The sequence below is a fragment of the Miniopterus schreibersii genome, assembly GCF_964146895.1.
Source record: "Miniopterus schreibersii genome assembly, chromosome: 14".
Taxonomy (NCBI): domain Eukaryota; kingdom Metazoa; phylum Chordata; class Mammalia; order Chiroptera; family Miniopteridae; genus Miniopterus; species Miniopterus schreibersii.
Window position 1 is genome coordinate 47,449,375 of NC_138114.1, and position 23,610 is coordinate 47,472,984.

At 46.6% G+C, this 23,610-nt stretch overlaps 1 protein-coding gene and 1 long non-coding RNA gene across 2 annotated transcripts; both read left to right on the forward strand.

The window, feature by feature from the left end:
• Positions 1-1,024: 1,024 nt before the first annotated feature.
• ADRB1 (adrenoceptor beta 1) lies at positions 1,025-2,431 on the forward strand (the record flags this gene model as incomplete). Its single annotated transcript, XM_081157925.1, has 1 exon — positions 1,025-2,431. The coding sequence occupies exon 1, from the start codon at positions 1,040-1,042 to the stop codon at positions 2,429-2,431; it is 1,392 nt and encodes a 463-aa protein (XP_081014051.1). The 5' UTR covers positions 1,025-1,039.
• A 10-nt stretch (positions 2,432-2,441) lies between these two features.
• On the forward strand, positions 2,442-23,485 carry LOC308566911. Its single transcript, XR_014000239.1, has 3 exons — positions 2,442-4,091; positions 20,708-20,849; positions 23,294-23,485. It is a non-coding gene; the product is annotated as an uncharacterized lncRNA (long non-coding RNA).
• The last annotated feature ends 125 nt before the right edge of the window (positions 23,486-23,610 follow it).

The following is a 23,610-nucleotide window of genomic DNA, read 5'->3' on the forward strand; positions in this document are numbered from 1 at the left end:
GGGCAGCGCCCGGAGAGCTTCCCGGCAGAGGCGCTCTTGGCTTTCGCCGGGCGCTCGGCTGGAAAGTTTCCTCCAGCCGCTAGCGCCCGCTTTCCAGCTCCCGAGCCGGCGGCACGCAGGCGAGCCTGGGCTCGTCTCGAGTGGGCGAGGGTTTTACACTCTGCTTAAGGCTGTCGGATCTGAGAAACAATCTCTCAGCCAGGCTCCTCCAACCCCAGTGGACAGACAGACTGTCCAAGGCGCTGTGGAGCTTGGAGAACACCGAGGTCCTCCTCTCTCCGCGAAAGGGAGCACGGGGGGAGAGGGGGGGGGGCCTCCGCTCTGCAGGAAATCTGGGCTCTGGAGGTAGACCCGGTGCCAGGGGCGCGGGGGCGCAGGAGGGAGCTGAACGCAGGAGGGAGAAAGCGGCGCAGACGGGAACGGAGCGCAGGAGACGGCGGGGGCCTCGGGAGCCGGCGGGGACGCGGGTGAGAGCCCGGCGTCTCGGGGAGCTTGCGGGAGCGGGGCTCGGGAACCGGCGGGCGCAGGGAGGGGGCGCGCGGGCAGCGGCGGGCGCCGGGGAGGCGCAGGCTGGGAGACCTGCCCCGGGCTCCCCAGAGCCGCTGAACTGCGGGTGCGAGGAAGGTGCGGGGAGTAAGGGCGGGGGTGGGGGTGGGGGGTAGGGGGGGACAGCTAGGGGCGTGCCTTTGCCCGGATTGGCTGCAGGAGCCTGACGCGAGGCCCCGGGGGTTGGCTTGGGGGAGTGGGATGGGGTGGGGTGGGTGTTGGGTGCCTGGGCTGCGGGCTCGGCGCGCGCAGAAACATGCTGAGGTCCCGGCGGCTGTTCCAGCAGCGGCAGCGGCTCCAGCAGCAGCAGCGGCGGCGGCGGCGGCGGCGACAGCGCTCGGCTCCGGAGGGGAAGGCGCCCGGCGCCCATGCCTCCGGCTGCGCGCCGCGGCTGCCCTGACCTGGCCGCGACCCCCCGCCCCGACCTCTGGGGTGTCCCCCAAACACGGCCCAGCCCCGCCACAGCCCCCGCCCCCGGCCTCCGCAGCTCGGCATGGGCGCGGGGGCGCTCGCCCTGGGCGCCTCCGAGCCCTGCAACCTGTCGTCGGCCGCGCCTCTCCCCGACGGCGCGGCCACGGCGGCCCGGCTGCTGGTGCCCGCGTCGCCGCCCGCGTCGCTGCTGACCCCGGCCGGCGAGGGCCCCGCGCCGCTGTCGCAGCAGTGGACGGCCGGCATGGGCCTGCTGATGGCGTTCATCGTGCTGCTCATCGTGGCCGGCAACGTGCTGGTGATCGTGGCCATCGCCAAGACGCCGCGGCTGCAGACGCTCACCAACCTCTTCATCATGTCCCTGGCCAGCGCCGACCTGGTCATGGGGCTGCTGGTGGTGCCGTTCGGGGCCACGATCGTGGTGTGGGGCCGGTGGGAGTACGGCTCGTTCTTCTGCGAGCTCTGGACCTCGGTGGACGTGCTGTGCGTGACGGCCAGCATCGAGACCCTGTGCGTCATCGCCCTGGACCGCTACCTCGCCATCACGTCGCCCTTCCGCTACCAGAGCCTGCTGACCCGCGCGCGGGCGCGGGCCCTCGTGTGCACCGTGTGGGCCATCTCGGCCCTGGTGTCCTTCCTGCCCATCCTCATGCACTGGTGGCGCGCCGAGGGCGCCGAGGCGCGCCGCTGCTACAACGACCCCAAGTGCTGCGACTTCGTCACCAACCGGGCCTACGCCATCGCCTCGTCCGTCGTCTCCTTCTACGTGCCCCTGTGCATCATGGCCTTCGTGTACCTGCGGGTGTTCCGCGAGGCGCAGAAGCAGGTCAAGAAGATCGACAGCTGCGAGCGCCGCTTCCTGGGCGGCCCCGCGCGCCCGGCCTCGCCCGCGCCCTCGCCGGGGCCCCCCGCCGCCGCCCCCCCGCTGGCCAACGGGCGCCCCAGCAAGCGGCGGCCCTCGCGCCTCGTGGCCCTGCGCGAGCAGAAGGCGCTCAAGACGCTGGGCATCATCATGGGCGTGTTCACGCTCTGCTGGCTGCCCTTCTTCCTGGCCAACGTGGTGAAGGCCTTCCACGGCGACCTGGTGCCCGACGGCCTGTTCGTCTTCTTCAACTGGCTGGGCTACGCCAACTCGGCCTTCAACCCCATCATCTACTGCCGCAGCCCCGACTTCCGCAGGGCCTTCCAGCGCCTGCTGTGCCGCGCGCGCCGCGCCGCCCGCGGGAGCCGCTCGGCCTCCGGGGACCGGCCGCGCGCCGCCGGCTGCCTGGCGGTGGCCGTGCCCGCGCCGTCGCCCGGGGCCGCCTCGGACGACGACGACGACGACGTCGGGGCCGCGCCGCCCGCGCGCCTGCTGGAGCCCTGGGCCGGCTGCAACGGCGGGGCGGCGGCGGACAGCGACTGGAGCCTGGACGAGCCGGGCCGCGCCGGCTGCGCCTCGGAGTCCAAGGTGTAGGGGGCGCGCCGCCGCCGGGGCGCGGGCAGCCCGGGCGCCCCCGCGGGGCTTCCCGGGGAAGGAAGTGCGTGTTTACTCCAGACCTGCAGCGGGTGACCGCCGAGCCCCCAGACCTCGTCGGGCTCACCCCAGACGGACAGCGCAGCCGCGCGGGCCGTTGCGCAGAAAGGAAAGTTTGGGGAGGGGTGGGAGAGTGGCTTGCGGATGGTTCTCGGGTTCCTTTTCCTGCTTGTGTGCGTGCGTCTGTGCGATGCATCGTTAGGTTTTTTTAATTATTTTCCCAGGTGACACTTTCTGCAAGGACCGGGTAGGGGAAGGGAGCCGCATTAGGGGGTCAAAAGCCGAGCCCCTTGGCTTCCACCCCCTTCCTGGAGCAGGAGCCGTCAGCCGGGGGGCGAGGGGGCAGGACAGTGTGTCAGGGCCCGTATCCTTTTGCTTTCCAGAGAAATTTCTGCCTAATTCCTGAAATGATTTCTCCTGTGCTTAAAGCAAAGGGAAAGAACGGAAGGACGCAGAAACCGCGTCTGAGAACGTTGTAAGCTATTCCCGCAGCAGGCTTCAGCCTTCCCTCTGCGGGGCGAGCCTGCTGCCCCCGGCGCCCAGGTGGTCAGGCGGAGGGGTTTCTACCTCACTCTGTGCACATTGCACAGCAAGATAGAAAGACTTGTTTATATTAAACAGCTTATTTATGTATCAATATTAGTTGGAAGGACCAGGCACTGAGAGCCTCTGTGACATGTGACTCTGTCCATTGAAGACAGAACAGGGGGGAAAAAAAATAAAAAGAGGAAACAATTCAGATTACTGCACATGTGGGTAAAAACAAAAACAACAACAAAAAAGGGGTAGTTCCAAATGCCATTTTTTGCACAGTGTTAGGAATTGTAAAGTCCACAGAGGTGTTCCTTGCACAAAAAGAAATTAAGTATTTTTTAATGGGGAGGGAGGGAAGATCTTAAAAACTAAAATAAAATTCAAACTCTACTTCTGTTGTCTATTATTTTATTGAGCTAATGATATATTGGGGGAAAAATACCTTTTTATACTCTTTTATCATGGTACTGTAACTGTATCCATATTATAAATATAATAACCTTGAGGATTTTTTAATTATTTTTTTATGTCCAAGTGCCCACGTGAATCTGCTGGTAAAATTGAGCACTTGTGTATAAATTCTATTTCCTCTGTGTGTTTTACGAAGTATTTATACTCTGGTGCAACTAACTACTGTGTGAGGAATTGGTCCATGTGCAATAAATACCAATGAAGCACAATGAAGGCTATGTACCGTGTGTCTGTAAGGGGTCAGTGATCGTGGAAAAGACAGTTTGCTTTGTGCAAAATACAGGTTTCCCAGAGAGCTCTTTTAATAGCTTTTCATGACTCAGTAAGATAGCAAAATGCCTCTAAACCAAATAAGGCATCACCTACTGAGAGCTGCAGACTCGCCCTAAGGGTTCACAACCGGCTTGAAGGTATTCTAGACTCCTCGGAGGTGTTCTCAAGACCCCGCGGCTGCCCTGCCTTAAGAAGTAACATTTGGAATTGTGTATCCTTCTGAAGAAAAGTGACCGTCAAGCCAAGTAACTGGGCTGCCACTTGGCACAGAAACGCAGGAAAGAAGACTAACTCGTCGAACACTCTGCCTACTTGGAATCCGGTAAGTGGCTTCCACGACTTTTTGTTTTCCATTAGAAAATCACAGCCCACAGATGATGGGCGTGTGCACATTTCTCCAGTGGCTGTTTAGAACGAAGCGTGTTTCCACGGTTAAGCAGAAATTTATAAGAGAGCTGTTCAGTAAATATTTTTTTTCTCTTGTGTAATGAAATAGACCGTTTCAGCAGAAGTTCTGGGTGGGCAGGTCACAGGTTAAAAAGCAAATGTGAAATTTGTAAACTTCCTGACAAAATTATGACACCCAACGGATAGGATGGTTTTCATAAAATTAGCACCTAAGGGAAGTAGAGTGACATTTTAACCTGGGATTCGTTCTACATTCTCCAGAATACGTTGACTTAAGGGTTTATCTTTGTATTTTCAAACCGGCTCTTCATTTCATGGTCATGCAGTAAAGAAACCAAAGTGAAGAAGACCAAGTGTGGGCTCGTCCTGAGCCTTAACATGAGCAAATGACTCTCCACTAAGGAAAGCCAGCTCTGATCGTTTTTTTTTTTTTGCACTGGGCTGTTGCAAAGACCAGGAGACAGTCTTCGGAGGAAGGTCCGTGATGTAGGTGAAGGTCAGTGATGTAGGTGCTGTAGAGACCAGCAGAAGGTTGCGGGAACAGTAGTGGTTCCCACACAAGCTGCTATGAAGTTTAACCCCTTTCTCCAGAAAAAAAATAAAAATGTGGGGGGCGGGGTGGCAAAACTTTGAAAACACCAATCTAAATACTTAAAGAAACTAATTTTGGAGACTGTAGACTCAATTTCAGGATGAAATCTCACTATCCTTTCCCCTAGGTACTAAATACAATCATTTCTCTCCTTCCTACCCCCACCGTGAGCATGTAAGATGTCTTTTATTAGGGGCTTTTTCCCTCTTTATTTTAAATTATACTACACAATTAATAGGTTAAATGTCTAAAGTTTCATCTGAAGAATACTGAAGTACCAGGTTAAAACTTCACGTTCTCCGTTCCCTTACTATCTGCTTATTGTGTATAGATGTCTTTACATTTAAATAAAAAGGAAATTTCCCAGCCCCGAAGCATACATACAGGCCCATCGGACCTCAGGTCTTAAAATTCTGAAAAGTCCTTTAAACTTTAATAGCAAATATATATAACTTAACTGCCTAGTAGACAGCTCTAAGCTCTTTAGGGAATTAGAAGAGGCCACAATAATCCGGGGACCAGTTTACATTTATTTGTAGGAAATGGAAAAAGATTTTTCCGTGATCCCCGAATTCTCTAAGGATTATAAGGATTCAAAAACAGAACTGTGCTAGTGATTCCAGCTACCCATGAAAACTGCTTTTTGCTGTTGCTAAAGAGGCATTCGTTTATAGTGGAAATATGGGAAGCTGGGCTGGCTGTCCCATTAGCTAAAGCAGTGGAAGAAACTGCCAATCCCACTTAATCTGGTAAAACAATGCACAACAGAAGTGACAGGTAGAGGGCTACAAATATGCAGAGAACCCACCTTACCCCACGGGTTTGTGTGTGACAAAGTCCTGAAGTCATTAACACTAAAAACAGTGAACTTCAGTGTGATCAAGACTCATTGATTGGCTACCTTGGAAATGTTCAGGTCACAGACGATGAAGTTCTCTAACGTGTAACAAGATACTGCAGCATCTATAAATTCTCCCTACAATGTAAAATGTATGATTGGTATCACAGGTGGCTTCTTCCCTTGGTGAACTTGGAGTTTATTTTTTCAGTCCCTGCTTTCTTTGGAACTGGAATTATTAACAACTTCTAAGTGGCTATTGTGAAACCTTTCCTTGTTAAGCACGTTCTCCTAGCTTATTTTAATTTTGCATTTTGTTGAATGTGCCGACTTCCTCTGGCAACGTGTAAAATTGCCGGGCGGAAATTCTGCACCCAAAGTATCAGGATGATATTCACATTTAAGTTTTTTTTTAGCAAGAGCTTCTCACCAAGGGGCTAAAGCAAAGGTATTCTATTAACTTTTGCTGCCATTAGAGAAAGGCTTAAAAAAAATTTTTTTTTAACAAAGCTGGACCCGTTCGTTCTTTGGAAAGAAAAAAATAAATGAAAACCTTAGCAGTAATTCAAATTAAACACATTGGCACAGATAATTGAGTTTTATTTGTACGTTTCTGGCATGATGTGCTGAGAAATACTAATTCTTTTGACTTCCTGCCAATTTGCTACTAATCAAAATGGAGAAGATATGCACTGTTTGGATTATACCTAAAAATAGTTGTGCTACAGTCACATCAGCAAGTAGAATTAAATTAATTTCTCTTTCTTCCCCTTCACACACCCCCTCCACATTAAATTTCCATCTAGAATATTGCTCCCACATCTTCTAATTTGTGATTCAGTAGGTCCCAAATTGTATTGCTCCATTGCAATAATTTTTAAGCAAACTCCATTGAACTACTTCCTGAGAAATACACCTCTCCTGAAATCCCCCCTTTTACCCTGCTCTAAAGGATCTCTACTAAATAGCTCTTATCGTGTAATCAAAGAAGTATTAATACTATAAATAAATACTTTGTGGATTTCATTTTCCTCATCAATAGTCTTTTTACCTGTTTGAGGGAGGAGGGGGAGAGTTTCTAAATCAATAAGATCTGATCACTTGATGGAGCAGTGACTAGGTTTCCAAACCCGGCTGCTTTCGTACGAGACTGGAAAACCAGCAGCCCCAAGGAGGAGACTGCGTGATCTTTGCAGTCATCTTAGCATCGCCCAAGAAAGCGCTGGAAGTGACTGTCCACATCTTAACCCTTGGCCTTCACTTGAATGTTGGGCAAAGATTCCCTCTGAGCATATTTCTACGTTACACCTTCTGTACCTGAAGCGAGTCCTTGACTTGGACCCTCACTAGCTCTTCTCTTGGGCACGTCTTCAGTTCTTCTTGAATGAACCAGAAACATCCAGAAAAACATCCATTGTCTTCACAGCAGCATTAATTTCTCATGAACGGTTTCCTAAAGCTCTGATTTTCCACATCTCTCAAAGCTCACAATTCCTTCTTTCCGCTTTCCCCATCGCTAGCTCAGAGCTGTTAATTAGCAGTACCACACTGTTTTCTTCCTGCTGATCACACAAAACCTAACCAGGATGCATTTTAAATGTCTGAAGTTTGGATTTCTTCCTGAGAATTTCAGTATTGCTAATAATTAGGAGTAGAAAAAATTTTAAACTATTGTTTGTACTTTTTCCATAAGAGGTTTTCACATTGAATTTAATATTTGGAGTGTAGGGCTATCTTAACAGACTTTATTTTTGTTTCTCTTAATTTTTCAGTTCTTAACTGCATGACCTTGTCAGTCTTTCAGTGTCCTGATTGCAGAGATAGCATGAGCTGTTCCACCTTTAACTATTTGTAAATGAGTTTTCCTAGTCATTAGGCCAGCTGATTGTGGGAATTGTGGGTAAAACTCTAGGAGAGCAGAAAACTTGTGCGAGCAGATGGCCAGAGACCAAAGACGGACCGCTCGGCTCTGGGCGTGTTTGCCGCTGTGTCCAATGACCTTGAGGAAATCAGTCGGTTTCCCTGCTACTCAGATTCACTTCCCACAGAGCTGGATCAGGACTGTGGAAAACCCTGTGAGATGCTAATAGATAGATAGGAGTTTATTGCTTTGCAAAGTCTATCATTTGGAATACTGCCTCCTTACCTTTCTGCCCCTTTCCTTGCAACTCCACCCACCATCTTTAAGTGAAAAGAACCACCAAAAAATAGCAAAAATATATATAATACTCCATGCATCCAAACAAACAGCCCCTTTTTATTACACTTAAAATTCCACAGAAACCACAGCTGAATAAATAAAATAATCTTCCCCAACATTGGATTAAAAGACCTGTTTGTTATATGCTAAGCAAAAGTGCTTGTTTAATGATTCTTAACCCACAGCCACTTCGGAGTAAGTCAATTTAGAAAGTTACTCAACTCTACAATTTTGCATTGATTGTGAATGCTAAAAGCAACTATCCAGAGTGTTCTCTTTTTCTTGGAATTGCATTTCAGAGATGAAAAGTGCTGAGGGCAATGGGAGTTTGTATTTTTGCTTACCTCTCTTTTATAGCTTGCAGGGTATTGGGTTTCTTTGTTCCCAACTTAAGAAACAGTGACAAATCTGCGGAAATTTTACCGACTTAAAGTATCTGTTATATTAACTACAGGAACTCACCTGCTATCTTAAGGGTCCCTATTTTAAAATGCTTTTAAAGAGTAAACATTATTAGATGTTCCAGTGACTTTTCTGCACCCCAGGGATTTTTATAAAGCCATTAAATTTTACATTTTAGTATTCCTTGTGCTTAAATGATTCTGTGATCAATTCTGAAATAATGTGGGTTTTGTTTTCTTTCTTAAAATAGGCATTCCTGAGTAAAACTGAGTCACTCAGAAAAATTCCAGAATCTCCAGCATGGGAAGGATCTTGATATGTCTAGTAAACAATACCCGTATCCTAAGCAAGGCTATATACCTAGATCAGCAATTTTCAACCTTTTTCATCTCATGGCACACATAATCTAATTACTAAAATTCTCAGCACAACAAAAAATATGATTTTTGCTGATCTGACAGAAAAAAAATAGGTAGAATTTTGATTCACACTGGACAGCTATTGTTGTGTTGGCTGTTGTCATTTTTGTTTGTTTGACAATTTGGAAAAGAGGTCAATGCCCCTGACTAAATAGTTAGGTATTGCATGTTTTAAAAATTCTTTTGGCACTTCCGTGTGCCCCTTTTGGCCCACCAATGTGCCATGGCAGACCAGTTGAAAACCTCTGACCTAGATCAGTGCAGACCACGGAAACTGACGAGATTCAATATGAGATTTAAAGGCCTGGTCTACTATTTAATAGCTCATGTTATCAGCAGACGTTTCCTTGACAGCTAACGCAAGTTCCCCTTGCTGTTTGGACTTGTTGAGGTTAAACAAATAGCCAGATATTTCTCCAGAAAAATGGGTTTATTCAGGAACAACAAAGAATTGCAATTGGGGGCATGTGGTCTAAACCACATGCAAGGCCAGAGAAACAAAGGAGAGGATTGCTCTTTCATGGACTTGGGAAGGGCTGTTGCAAACAAAGAGTCAATGGAGGAAACTGAAAGTTGGAAGTATAGTGACTTTTCATTGGCTGGTACTGGGCTAAGGTGGCAAAGCACTGTCACTTCCTGTCGGAGGTGCCCGGTACATCTCTTCCTGCTGGGGCGTGTTGAGTCACGGTGCCTGAGAGTTCTCTTCTAGCTTCCTGGCTCCATTTTAAATGAGATTTCTGTGTATTAATTTTTACAGACTCATGATTGATCTCAGTGGAATTTGAAAACTGTTGACTGACACTAGTCTCTCTATAAAAATCCTCCCAATGATATTTATGAGAAACAGTGACCCCCTCCTCTGCTTGGTGTGCACTAGTCCCATTTACTCATATAAACAACTTCAAATCCTTTCTTTCTTTTGTTCAAGTGGGAATCACCCCAGTTATAGCAATACCTCCTCCATGGAGACTAAGACAAAACAGCACAGTCCAGTGGTCAGCATGGCTCCTGGCCTGGTGGGGACAACGTGCCAACCTTACAGAATTGTGCTGCTAATTTTTTTCAATATCCCCAGAGCCACAAAACTCTAAAGATCTAAAAAAATATTGTACAAAGTGTAAGTGTAACACGAAGATTAGTAAAGTCCTTACGGTATTGCAGAAAGCACCCTTGCAAGTACAGGAAAAAATAGACAATATAAATTTTTTTCAAACCAGGCAACCAATAGAACTCCCTCCCCAAAGGACAAATGCTTACAACCCTCCTCAAATCTTTTGAGTGTTCATATATCTATACGGACAAAAGTAAAATTTTTTCACATTAGATGTGCTCCGAAGTCACTGGAGAGCTTAACTATTTGGAGGCTGCCTGGGATTCGTCTTTAAGTTGTGATTCATCGCTCAGCTGTTCTTAAAAGGTTGGCGGTACTCTGTACTGAGTGTGTCGCATGGGAAACAGCTTTCCTAGGACTCTGAGCCTGTCCCAGCGGCACTCACACTCTGGCAGGGAGATCACACATCCACACTTGAAAAGTGACAAAGAATGAAGCAGGTGTTGCTGACTGCCAGACACATGGGCCAAAAGTAAGGACTCTAGACCAGTGCCATACGATAGAAATACAATGCAAGCTAGAACATTTTTCTTACCATAGCGGAATTACTGTTTGCAAGAAACTCAGTGTTGAGGCTTCGGACTGGGATGGTGGGGAGCAATGCAGAGGCTGACATGAGGAGACCTCCCTGGGAGGCACAAGGGGCCTTTGGCCTGAAACACCCAGAAACCTACTTGGTAAGAATGCATTTTCCTGGGTCAGCTCCGGAGCCTGATGAGTAACATCAGAAAGCCAATTTAATAATTACAACACAGTTGTCCCAAGATCAGATATTCTCTCGCTATACCCAGGGAAGATCATTATAATCAAAAGGTTGCTTAGTGAGCATAGGGCAGGTCAGAACAAGGGAAGGTTCTTTGCAAAATTGGACAGTAAAGGCATCAGCCTACCATTTACCAGTGCACCCTTTTCTCCCACGAGCCGGAATACTGGAAGTCTGCTGACTTTCAGACTTACTCTCCTTTCTTCCCTAGGGGGGGCTTGGATGGGCACTGCCAACATTTGTCTCCCGGTCTCTCCTTTTTCTATCACCATAGCCGCTGCCCCCATCCCCCACAGATGCATTCTTACTATGAGAAGTCAAGACACCTGAGCACGTCACAGCCAAGTCCTGCCGATCTGGCTGCCTCCTTAGGAGGACAGCGTGTCTCTGTTTTCATCCAATATTTCTGAGCTAATGGAGGGTAGGAGTGGGGAGATGTTGGTGCCTTCCCGACAACACTGAAATTAAAGTATATTCCCCATGGAAGAGCTCCTGGTTCTGTCTCTACATTATGGGGACCCAGGTATTTGATTCTGTGAATCTTGCTTACAGAAACAGCATCATTTCTATGTCACTTAGTGATATGGTCGTTTTCCTTAAATACATTAAATATATCCAACCAGCCATTCAGACTTCCTTTCTCGGATGTACATATCAGATGAACTTGAACTCTAAGTGTATGTTCCTGACCCATATTGCAGAAACATCTGAGCTAAGAATGCCTCTGAAAATGCCTCTCTCTTGGGTCACCCTGGGCTGAAACTCTGGATGGACGTCTAAGGGTTGAATCGTGTTTGCCTAGGGGAGAGAGATGATGATGGTGTGATGGCTCGGAGGGCCTAGGCTCACAGCACGCTTAAATGACAATTGTGAGCAATTGTGACAAAAAAAGATGATTAGGCTCTTAGACCTTTCGTTTCCAACCAATGTAATTATTCTATTGTTGTTTTACTATAAAGCAAAGCAATGTATGACTTTATTCATTTATTTTACATACAATGCACTGGGCCCCATAGAATATAGAACAAGATAGACCCAGTCCTCCATATCAGGCAGCTACTCTTCCTTACGTTTCCTCCGCCTGTACTTGCAAAGCATTAGTAGAGACAGAGTGAACAAGTCCTTTTTAAAGAACTTAATAAACTGATGAGCAGAATAGATTCAATGACATGGAAGCATAGTTGAGACTGACAAAATGTCAGAGGGAGGGGGGAGAGGGGGTGGAGGGGGAGAGAGTAACCAAAGAATTTATATGCATATATGCACAACCCAAGGACACGGACAATGGTGGGGAGAGTGACTGGGGAGGGGGAAGGAAAGGGGGGGGGGAAGGGTCATTGGGGAGAAAAAGGGACATCTGTAATACTTTAAACAAAAATAAAAATTATAAAAAAAAAAAATTCAGTCCAAAAAAAAAAAAAAAAAGTACATTTATCAGAGATCAGAAATAACTCACTGTATCTCAGTCTAGTTTGGAGAGATGCAGTATTTTAAGAGTGACCACACAGACATACAAACCCACATATTGAAAATGTCAAAGTAAATATTTTATATTATACATATATGTGTATATACATAGATATGCAAAATATATGGTACAGGTCCACAACCTCTTATCGGAGGCCCTGTGGGGCCAGATGTATTTTGGGGGGGTTTAGAAAGGCAGTATGGTACATATATATGATGTAACCCCCTAGCAGGGTTCAGGTCAGCATTTCATAATCAAATATTCATGCATCTGTAGTGAAGTATATGATTATTCATACTAAGTGGATAAAAGACTATAAATAGCCTCACACCAGTTCAGATAAGGTTTTGCTGCCAAATGAGTTCGTGTCAGGTCACATTTACTCTGAAAGGGGTTATGGAAAATCTCTGTCTTCAGAGCTTTCTGGATTTGGGAGTCGAGAAGGAGAAACTGTGGACCCGTATGGCAGAATGTTCCTTCGCAGAATGTCATCTACTGTTTAAATTAAACATATTTAAGCCTACCAAATATGGTAACTCAATTTATAGTATTATTCAATACGTACTTTTAAAATGGGGAATAAACACTGTTTAAGTCAGTGGCAATTGCAAGGAGATTGTGAAATAACTAAGTCTCATGCTGACATTAAGAATGGGCCACAGACATGATAGTAATTGGTGGGCAATTTTTTGGAAACAGTCAACAAGAGCCAATAACTACCAATCTTCTGCTTGTCAGAGGCAATATATCAGCTAAGAAAATACCCTTGATTAATACATGGCTGATTTTAGAGAACCTCAGGATTGCAACAAACCTTTAAAGTCACTACTGTCATTCACCTCTTAGAGCAAAGAATCTTCTTATCCTTGGGTTGCCAGCCCCTTAGTACAGCGATTTTCAACCCATGTGCAGCAAGAATGTTTAAAACATACAATACCTGACCACTTAGGGGCACTAACCTCTTTTCCCTTAGATCATCAAATTAAAAAGTGACAGCAGCCAACACAACAATAGCTGTTCGGTGCGAATGAATGAAAATTACACCTATGCTTTTTGTCAGATCAGTAAAATATATGTATATATATATATATATATATATATATATATATATATATATATTATGGTGTGCCGCGGAATTTTAGTAATTAGTTTATGTGTGTATGAGACAAAAAAGGTTGACAATCTCTGCCTTAAGATTACAAAAGAAAACAGAGAAAAAAAGACAAGGAAGATACTCTGTTGTCTTCACTCCAGAAAGAGGCACACCTATGAAAGTCACAGTCATTTTCAGGGGATTATGACAGCTATCCCCTGGTTCAGCCGTCCTGCCTTAGACGCTGCCATCTATTTTTTAAAAGCTAACATTTTATCATTTCACAGCGCTCTTAGTACCCTGGAGAGCTGCTGTATTTAAGTGGCCTCATAAACGGTCTGTGGTCATACGTCTCAGAGGCTTTGGCGACATTTATCTCAACCTATGATTTTCTATGCAATATTTATATGATAAGCATTTCTGAACTCAGTGCGGCCCTTTGTCTTTACCTTAAAAGTTGAGAAGAGGAAACATGATGACTTTTTTTGGTATTTTTACATCCCATATTATATATAACCTGGGGTTGGCAGGGGGAGGGGGGCTGAAAAAGAAATCCTCTGAGGAAAAGACACAAATGTCCTACTAGTCGATGCACGAAGCATCAGTTTTCAACTGGACAGACTGGGAAAGGAAGCGAAGGCGCTGTCACTGGAGAAAAGACGGGTGTCAGTCCCTGGTACCAAAACCGTGAGTTAGATTGGCCAGTATTAGGCGCACCCTTAACTTTCTTTGCCAGTTTTAGGAGCCTGGGGAGAGGACTCTGGGAGCGCTGCAGGGGACCTTCCTTCCGTGCTCCTCGGGGGCGTCCTTTCCAGTCCCAGCAGCTCGGGGGCTCAGCACTAGCCGCGGGGCACGCCCGCCCCAGGCCGCCTTGGAGACTGCCTTCTGTCTGCGTGAGGGGTTAGGAGGCAGAGCTGCTCCCTGGGCACGCCCAGGAAAGCTGCCCCCAGCCGCCCTCCGCTCAGCCTGGGGACATTGGACATGAGCCGTCCCAGGGCAGGTGCATCCCAGCTGCTATCTCACCCTGTCACTAGGCTTCATCTGACAGCCGCCACACTGGCTTCACATACGTGTGTGTGTGTGTGTGTGTGTGTGTGTGTGTGTGTGTGTCCTAGGGCAGGTGCATCCCAGCTGATATCTCACCCTGTCACTAGGCTTCATCTGACAGCCGCCACACTGGCTTCACATACCTGGGTGGGTGGGTGTGGGTGTGGGTGTGTGTGGGTGTGGGTGTGGGTGTGGGTGTGGGTGTGTGTGTGTGTGTGTTAGGCCAACAAAGACACCACGAAGCCGAATGGCTGGTCCCTCGCCCTTCCTGCACACACCTATCTATCCGGCTCAGCCCAGGGCCTGGGGAGAGTGATGGAGAGCTCTCCTTAAGTCAAGTGGCCATGGGATGTGGAGGGTTTCCCTTCCCATTGTCACCCTTGAAGACCACTTCTCCTCTCCGGGAAGGAGGCACTCTCAATTATAATAATTCATGGGTTTGGCTGGTTCATTGTCAAAGATACACCTGAACAGACAAAACAGAAAATCTGAAGGGGCGTTGAAAACATGATGCTAAGGAGGGAAAAACAGGCATGAAAGGCACACATTAATTACATGATCTAATTTAAATCAAATATCCAGAATAGGCAAATCCATAGAGACAGAATAGAGACTATTGTTGCCAAGGGACAGGAAGGGGGCAATGGAGAAAGCGTAATGGATATGGGGCTTTCTTTGGGGGTGATGACACTGTTCTGGAACCGGAGAGGTGAAGATCACACACAATCTTTTTGAATGAGTGAATCGTGCAGTTTAAAATGGCTAAAATGGTTAATTTTATGTCTTTTACCACAATAAAAATATCTGATGGAGTGGGGTTTTTTCCTACTAGGCTTGCAATTTATTTAGAGAGACAAAAACACACAAAACACAAATCAAGGAAATATTTCAGCAGAAGTGGAAGAAAATTTAGGGAAGAAAGGAAGAAAATTTATTCTGGCTTCAAAAATAGTTAAATTTATTTTTATCGAAGTTATAAACAAGCAAGAAAGAATCTTAGTCTTCATGAGCCAATGCGATTCCCTCCTTTTACAGCTAAGGAAGCTAAGGCTACCATGGTAACCTGCTGTTGGCAAGAGAACATCCAGATTTGAGTGTAGTTCTGCCAGATTTACTGTCTGTGTTACTTAAGGGCAGTTGCTTGGCCTCTCAACCTCAGTTTCCACACCAATGAAATGGGTCCTAGTGCCGTACTCCCCAAAAGGTCACTAGAGCACTTGACACAGCAAAGCCATATTTGCTAGAACTTACTTAGTGTCTTCGAAGGGGAAGTCAAAGTGGATATTTATAGGGCTTTAAGGTCTGGTCACACGTGATTTGTGGCAGCTCTTTCAAGGCAGAGCTGACTGAGCTGGGGCAGAGTGTGTAGCAGCATCGTGTAGGATCGGTGGGTCCAGCAGGGCAAGGGGCTGGAAGCAAGTCTTGACGAGTCAGCTTGTTGAGCTCGCAAGCTGTTTGCCTGTTGCCTCAGGTAAATTGAGCTCCAGGAATTTTCTGAAGCAAACTGTGCAGTTATTTATTGGTTTACAGTCTTCTTGTTCCCTAGGGAAGGGTTCCTGGAACAAACAACTAAGTCACGTTGACACAGTTGTCTCAGTTCCAGATCTGAAGAGTTCTGCCATGTTTGATGGAGGGGTGGTAGTTCTCAGAGGTGCCGTGGCCGCATGTCAAGCACACAGTCCAGTGCCTGTGCCCAATCAATCCTGTCTTTTTGCCCAAAGTCTCACCACAAGGCCCACTAAGAACTTGCCCCTAGATCTCAGCTGGAGCTGGAACCAGCTCTTCCTCTTTGCATTCCAGAAAACCCTTCCCACCACCCCCAGTTAGACCGGGTTCCGTTTCTTCTGGCATAGGCTAATTAATTCAGCCACAATCAAAAGTCCCAAGTGTTTTTTACCATTATGAACAAAGCAGCAGACTAGGGTGGTTACAATGCTGTCAGACCTGGGTTCTAGGTTTCCTGTCACTTGATCTGTGACCCTAGACCAATTATTTACCTCTTCAGGCCTCACTTCCTAATCTGTAAAATGGGGGCAACAGGGCTTAGCACTCAATACCTATTCTGCCAATTTTTGAAATGAATAAATTCATGCTCTCAGATTCCAATTCGATTTCTTTTTCAAGGCTGGACAAAGACGGAACTGTTTTGTCTTCACTTATCTCTTGTCTTCTGGGAGGACCTGGGTGTGGCTCTCAGGATGCTGTTGGATCCAGAGCCTGTGCCAGCTGGTCACACGGTTTAAAAAGGCAGCTCAGAGTTTAGTTCGATGCTCTGAACATGACCAAGCCTAAAACGTCTTTCTTACTACTGACTTCTCCTTTCCTGTGACTTCCAACACCCCTCATGGGCAGAGCTGTTGACATTTTTTAGCTGCTCCCTTTCAACCTGATTCACTGCCTAGGGGTCAAGTACAACAGTTTTTGTTTCAGAATTTATTTATATAAACTAGCGGTTTGATCTGTAGAGTTACCCACACCCATATGGCAGGTTAAACCCATGGCACGAGAGTATTGCGTATAATTCCTGTTCTGGATGCTTCCGATGAAGGCATCAGAAAAAAAAGGCCCCTGAACTACGGATGGGGACCAGCCTGGGTTCTAAAGCACTCTGCCCCAAGTAAGTTTGGGAGAGGCATTTTCCATCTCTTAACCGCAAATGTTAAATTTACAAAGGCTGATGGTTGAACGGGGTATAGTAGCTAAGATTTTTTTTTTTTCTAGCTGTGATTAACTGTCACTACCTTACTTTTTAAACCACGGGTGAGTTTATGAAAGTTTAAGCACTCCTTGAAGGCAAACTCAAGAGATCAGAGTTAATCGATTAATTTATATTTTTCTATCCAGAAAACACTCTACTCCAAGTAGAAGCTAGAGCCTGCCTTAGGTAATGGAAACACACAGTTGCCAATCCTGGCCCCCAGGCAGCTCACAGCCTGGTGGAGGGAGCAGCCAATGGAGGTCTCTGGTTGAATTACGCAGGTTTCGCCATGAGGTCCCCAACGAGGGAACAGATTCTAAAGCAGGCTGGGGCAGTCGGGGAAAGCGTCACCCACAAGGTATCAAGTGAGCTGGAACTTGGTCAGTGAGCAGTGTTTGCGGAGATGAAAAGGGCATTCCAAGCAGAGGAGAGAACGTTCCGAAGGCACGAAGGCAAGAACGGCTAGGCTGGATTTCAAAGACAGCAAGGACATTTGCATAGCTGGAGCCGAAGGCTGCCAAGGCGAGCCCAGTGGGACCAGGTTCCTGATAAACAGCAAAAGCGAGACGGGAAGGAGTTTGTACATCTTACCGAGAATTCTGGAGTTCATTCTCAAGGGCAGAGAGAGCCGTGGAAGGTTTTAAGTAAAAGAACCGAGTCGGATTCAAGTCCTATCACGCACGCTCCCCAAGAACAGAGAGGAAGAGCTGCTGGGAGAATGGAAGAGGTGGAGGGGGGACTACTGAATGGGTCAAGGTGATGAGAGAAGCCCATAAAATGCAGAAAGGAAGACAATACTAGTAGCAGGTCTTGTTGGGGGGAAGTTCAAGCACACAGAGTTAGACGTGAGGTTTGAGGTTCTGGACTCTGATGTGGACAACCAGAGACAGATGTCTACTGAGCGTCTTAGAAAATAGATTTGTGGTTCAGGGTAGGGCCAGACACGGCGATGTGGGAACTGTTGGCCTACCTCTAAGGAGAAGTTAAAAGTGAAAACTTTCTAACACCAGTAATAAAAATAAAATAGAAGTAAGAAAAGAACAGTAGGGAGGGGACAAATAATTTCTATGGTTTTCCTTAGGCTTTTTTCAAATGACAGTATTTCCTATATCTTCAGGGATAAACATCTCTTCTTTATAGGCAATTCCTACATTACGTGATAACAGGTAACTAGGGCATATGTTCCAGTATTACTACATATCCATGCATCTGCCTGCATATGTGTGATGTGTGTGTGTCATGCATATTGATACCCCCCTCATTCTAGGAAAAGATGGTACATCAGCTTCAAGCCAGGTGAGGTGCCCAAAAATAGTGATGCAAAGATTAGGTTCTCTTCTGTATAGTTTTAGTTTGTGGTCCAGTTTGTACAGGACTTTCCCGTACGTCACTGCAAGAGCGTGTGTGGTGCTGAGGACTGGGTAACAGGCAGACAACATATTTCTTACTTTAGAAGTGGCACTGGTAGACCAAGGAGCCTGAGAACCAGAGCCCCTGCCAGAAATAGCAGGGTGAATTCACCCACTTCCAGGAAGGCCGCGCGGGCCCAGAGCAGGGAGCAGGCAGATCGAAGCGACTCCTGGCACTGCCCCTGCTCCCTCCGTCTGCCTGTTGCATAACTTACGGCTCTTAGTTCCCGTGACTGAGAGCTCTGGTGTTGACCGGGCATTTTCTGTTCCTCTCTGTTAGACCATGTTCCAGCTATGTCAAAATCGTCACTACTGTCGGGTGACCTTCCCTAATAAGTCAGTCTCCCTTCCGCTTTTCACAGCTACCTGCTGAGAATCCAATTCCTTAATGAATGATTATAGCCCAAGAGCTGTCACCTGTCAGGACTTAAATGTGTGTTAAAAATAGGAGCCCCAGACTTGTAGTCATTAGACAAGAGAAAACCGTAAGCAATAGGGAAAGCAAGTGACAGCAGGAGATGTTAATTGCATCCAAACTCATTACTGCGCCTCCGCTGAGGAAGAGGGGGCAGAGTCTGTGGCGAATCGCAAGGAAATGGGGAGCGGCGGCCTGAACAGAAGCAGTTCTCACCCCCGGGAAACTGCACCCCTGTGGACAACCTGTTCATATTAACCACTATCACTATGCTCATTTGGGGGCCTATCCTAGAAGAGAAATTGGAAAACTAGGATATCTCAGGAATGCCAAATAACAGGAGACTGCTTTGAAAAGACAGCTAGTTTCTCTTCGCATTTCTTATTTTATTTAGCACTATCCTAAATTCTCTTACGGATTGTGTCACTTGATCCGAGACAACACTGAGAGACCAACACTGTATTATCACATTTTACTGATGAGGAAACTGAGGCTGAGGGGTCAAATAACTTGCCCCTGGACACAGAGCTGGGAAGTAGCTTTTAGGAACCCTAGCACTCTCCTTCAGAGACCCCTCTTACCCACTCCCGTGAAAGACTCCAGACTGTCCTCCACCTAGGACACGAGGGAAGTGGGAGCACCTCCGCCCCACCCCCACCCCACCAGGCTCTCTGATTCTCGCCAGGCCTTGTCAGGCGGGTGGTGGCAGCTTGGGTTTTGGTCAAGAGTGTAACTCTCCAATCGCCCTGGAGTTGGGGAGGGAAGGTTTGTTTACTCAGTGGCCCCATTCTCCCTGGTCAACACGTGCCTCAATGTCCTGATGTGCAAGATCCGAGGATCCATCTGCACACGTCGATGGAAGATCACATTTTTCACCTTAGTAGCTTCTCTTTCCAGGCCATGACCCTTTTTCCCCCGTCATGCACGATGGGATATATGCTTTTCCTTCTGAGCTGTACCCTATGTAGCGTGTAACTCATTTCCATGGTCTTAACCCCCACAGTATTTTTCTATGACTTCCCCCAATTGAGGGAAACTCAAACTTCTACATCCACAGAACCCTAGGACACAGTGGCCTATTGAATTCAGTGGAGCTGAAGACCTTTAAGTAGCTGTACCTGGTACACTGGAGTCCCCATCATTACCAACTACCTGGGGGGAGGGAGCAGAGCGCTGGCTGATTGACAGTCCCCCCGGCAAAGCGGATGGTTAAGTGACTATTAAAGCCCATCTATAGGCTGTGCTGAATGCTAATGTACAAAAACGTTTCCAAAAAGTTGGTCTGATTGCGCTCAAAACAATAATGAAAGGGAAGTATGTTCTATGCAACCAAGTGTTAAAATGCGCAGAACGCAGTGCAATTGCTCAAATTCTTTGTGTAATCATGTTTCACCCACACGCTGACCACACAAAGTGAGCTACTATTTTCTTGGTTAAAAATCATTGAAAAGGCCGTGATTTTCTAGGGGAAATCACGACGTCAGCCTAATATCGGTCGGGATTTTCTCTCTGGCATCTAGTTGTTCCCCTTTTTAACCTCATTTGAACATCTTGGAACTATCTAATAAGCAATGCAGTGGCTGTGGCCACGCGTAGGACTTTTTGTTGCAAGTAAGAATTGTCTTCTCGTTACCTACTCGCTCCTTAGATGTTATTTCAAAAATGCATTCTCTGGGATGATACAGTTCCCAGGGTTTTACTTTAGGAATCCAAATAATGACAGCCTTCCCCCCACCCTCACCCCCCAAAATGCACCTGCCCTGATGCCGCAGAAAGGATTCCCAACATCTCCTAGGAAAAAATACTTCGTGAACCTAACAGCCAGCACCAGACTTCGAAGGAGAGAAGACAAGTGCCCCTGGGAGAGGACCGTACACAGAGGCCTCCTAAATTCCTTCTTCAGCCTGTCGTGCTACAGATAAGTTTTTCCATGAAGCAGTCCAACCCCCGTGGCTGCAAGACCTGGTTTGTTTTTTCTTTCCTTAAACAAGTCAGTAAACTAACTGGAACTCTGTCGAGTCTGGTGACTGTATAAATGGGTGCAAATTTAACTTGACACGTTACTTTCCTTCTAGAAAACAATTTCTATTCCTACGATCATGGAACGCCGGCGTTGAAAGGACCTGAGCAGCCGTCCAGTCCAAACACCAATCTCATGCTTGGATCATTCATTTCAAAAGAAGTTTCCCAGAGCAACTGAGCTGAGGTCCCAGTCAGGTAATTTGCATGCCCCTGTCCCATCAGAACAGCATCAGATTGTGATTATTCTTGCTGGGTCAGTGGGTAGATTCTGGGTGCTGAGTTTTGGTAGTTTGTGAGGAGTAGAAACTTTAAAAAAAAAATTGTATTTCAAGAAAAATGTCAGTATTATTATTTTCATGCTCCCTATGGAGGGACTGAGACCCAGAGTCTCAGCGAGGAGACTCTGAATCAGGCCAGTTGGGTTCCAGTGGCTACACGCCCTCTACACTCTTTTGATCACACCACACCATTAGAATCTGGGACAAGCCCAACCAAAAAAGCAGGCGGGAAAAGTAACTGTTTTAAAGAAATTAAAACTGAGCTTCATAGCCACCCGATAGCCTCAGGTATCTATTCCTCTGTATTTCTATTTTTCTTTTTCTCTACAGAAAGGTCTGTACTTTTGAAAATTCCGGCATGTTTGTTGTTTTATTGTCAATCTCCCCTGGGATATAGGAAGGTTTGAAAAATCACTCTGCCAGCCACCCATGAAATAGGATGGGGAGCTTCAGATCACAGGGCTGGAAAACCGACCAAATGAGGGTAAATGCATGAACCAGCTGAGGACAGACCCTTCCAGAATCAGGGGCGGTCGCCCAGAGGGTCTGTCCTCGCAGACACGGCTCAGAACCCGGGGAAGCGAAAGCAAGTAAATCCCCAGGAGTAGATCAGGAGATCTCACCGGAGGGAAGTACTCACCTGGGCCGTGACCAGGAGAACTGAGGCTGAGACTGCAGCTGAGACTGCAGGCGGGAGCCGGAGAGGGGGACCTGCGGTCAGAATAAAAACCCGATTAGTAAGTTCAACCGAGTCAGGGTGAATTGACCAAGTAGGGTAGTAGATCCTTACTTGTAATACCTCCCTGTAGTTAGTCTGTAGCCCCCAATCTTAGCTGGAAGTGCAGTAAAATATTTTTTACTATGATTTTATGCAGAAAACATGGGGAGGAGGGATTCCAGAGAGGAGAGTGTACCAGAGCAAGAAAAGGGGAAATCTGGCCCGTGGGGTGACACCCAGGAGGTATCAACAGCAGCACCAGCAGGTTTCTGTTTGGGAGAGTTCGACGCTTTCTCATCCAAGAGTTCAACAGAAGGACCTTACACAAAGATCCTGTTTGTTTCCCCCAATAATAACAGCTGCTTCATTCATGGTTGGCACATCCATTGAGCTCAACGGGGTTTTCTTTCTCTTCAAAGTTTACATTTTATTAAACAGAAATTTGAAAGAATAGAAAAGTATAAATAAGCAGAAACGGATATCTACATACCACCGCCTACTAGAATCAGTTAATGTTGACATTTGGCCATAGTTCAAGATCTTTTAGACATAAAGATAAAGTTGAAGCTCCTCGGTTTCCTGCCCAGGAGCATCGCCCCCCTCCCTCTCCAGAGGCAGCCTCCGTCATGAGTTTAGCAAGCATCCTTCGCGAGGTTTGATGCCTGCACGCTATATGGGCATATAGACACATCATGGGACAGTGTCTGTTACTTCTAAAATGTTACAGGCATCATAGTGTAGGTGTTAACCTGCAATTTGCTATTTTCTAGCCAATATGTTCTGAGATCTGGCTTTCTATATCTTATAGAGTCTCCATGACCACTAGTTTAAAGAACTATTTAAAAAAAAGAGGTGATGATTCCCATAGGGAAATTAGATAATGAAAGATTAAAGTGATGATTATTATGGACAAAAGAAAAACATTAAAAGCACTCAGCTATACCTCCCAGGGTATCATGAAGATGTGACCTAGCAGATTAAAAAACATCATTTCTTTAAAATCGCAATGAGTCCTCATCGGCCTAGAACCTTTTGTTTTCACCTCACGGAGCTACTTTCTTCAAATGAAAGTGCTCTGAAGATGAAAACACATTTTCCCCCCCAAGGATTAAATTATTCCGTCCCTTGTCCCACAAAGTTCACTGAAGTAGAAAAAAGTAAATACTTAATGTTCTTCCCTTTTTATAGAGTTTCAGCTCATTTCTGTTAGGGCTTGTTTCTAATTTTTTATTTTTATTTCTTCATAGTTTGTAATTTCCCTTCGCTGAGAGATATTCTTTTTCCATCTCTTAAAGTATGCAGTGTAGTAGTCTGGAGAGAGGGCTCATTAACCTTGTCAGTGTGTGTGTGGTTTTCTCTCATTATTTCACTGCAAGGCAATATTTTTTTTAAAGACCTCATGCTGGTGCCTGGAAGTTGACATAATAGAGCATAACAACGATTTTGGAGTCTGAAGGTCTGTGATGTAACCCCCCAAGTTTGTTTTTAAAAGGTTTTCATAATCCACTGTATAAATATACTTATTTACATAATTTCCAAAACATGTACTTTGAAGCCACAATCCTTCCAACGTTATCTACTAGTAACTAGTACATGTGGGATCTGCGAGCTTGAATTCCAACACGTCACTTTGTCATTTTCAGCTTTGCTGGGAGTTGGAGCTCAGAGGACAGACTTACCCCATCTTGCTTCCAGAAAACATCCTCAGCATGCCGTCCACTTGGGAGGAAAAAGGCTCCCGTGTTTTGATACACGTGACCTCTGTGGAATTGTGTCAAAGGGAACAGAAGTAAAATAAATGTTCATAGGCATTGAACTTGAGCCTGGCCTTCTAGGTAACATTCCGCAATTCCTTCTATCACCCACTTTTTGTTTTGCCCCCTAACCTTAGACCAAGGCCGTGGTGGGGGTTCGGCAGTAGTCAGAAAAGACAACACACCCCACCCATTGGACACGTGGA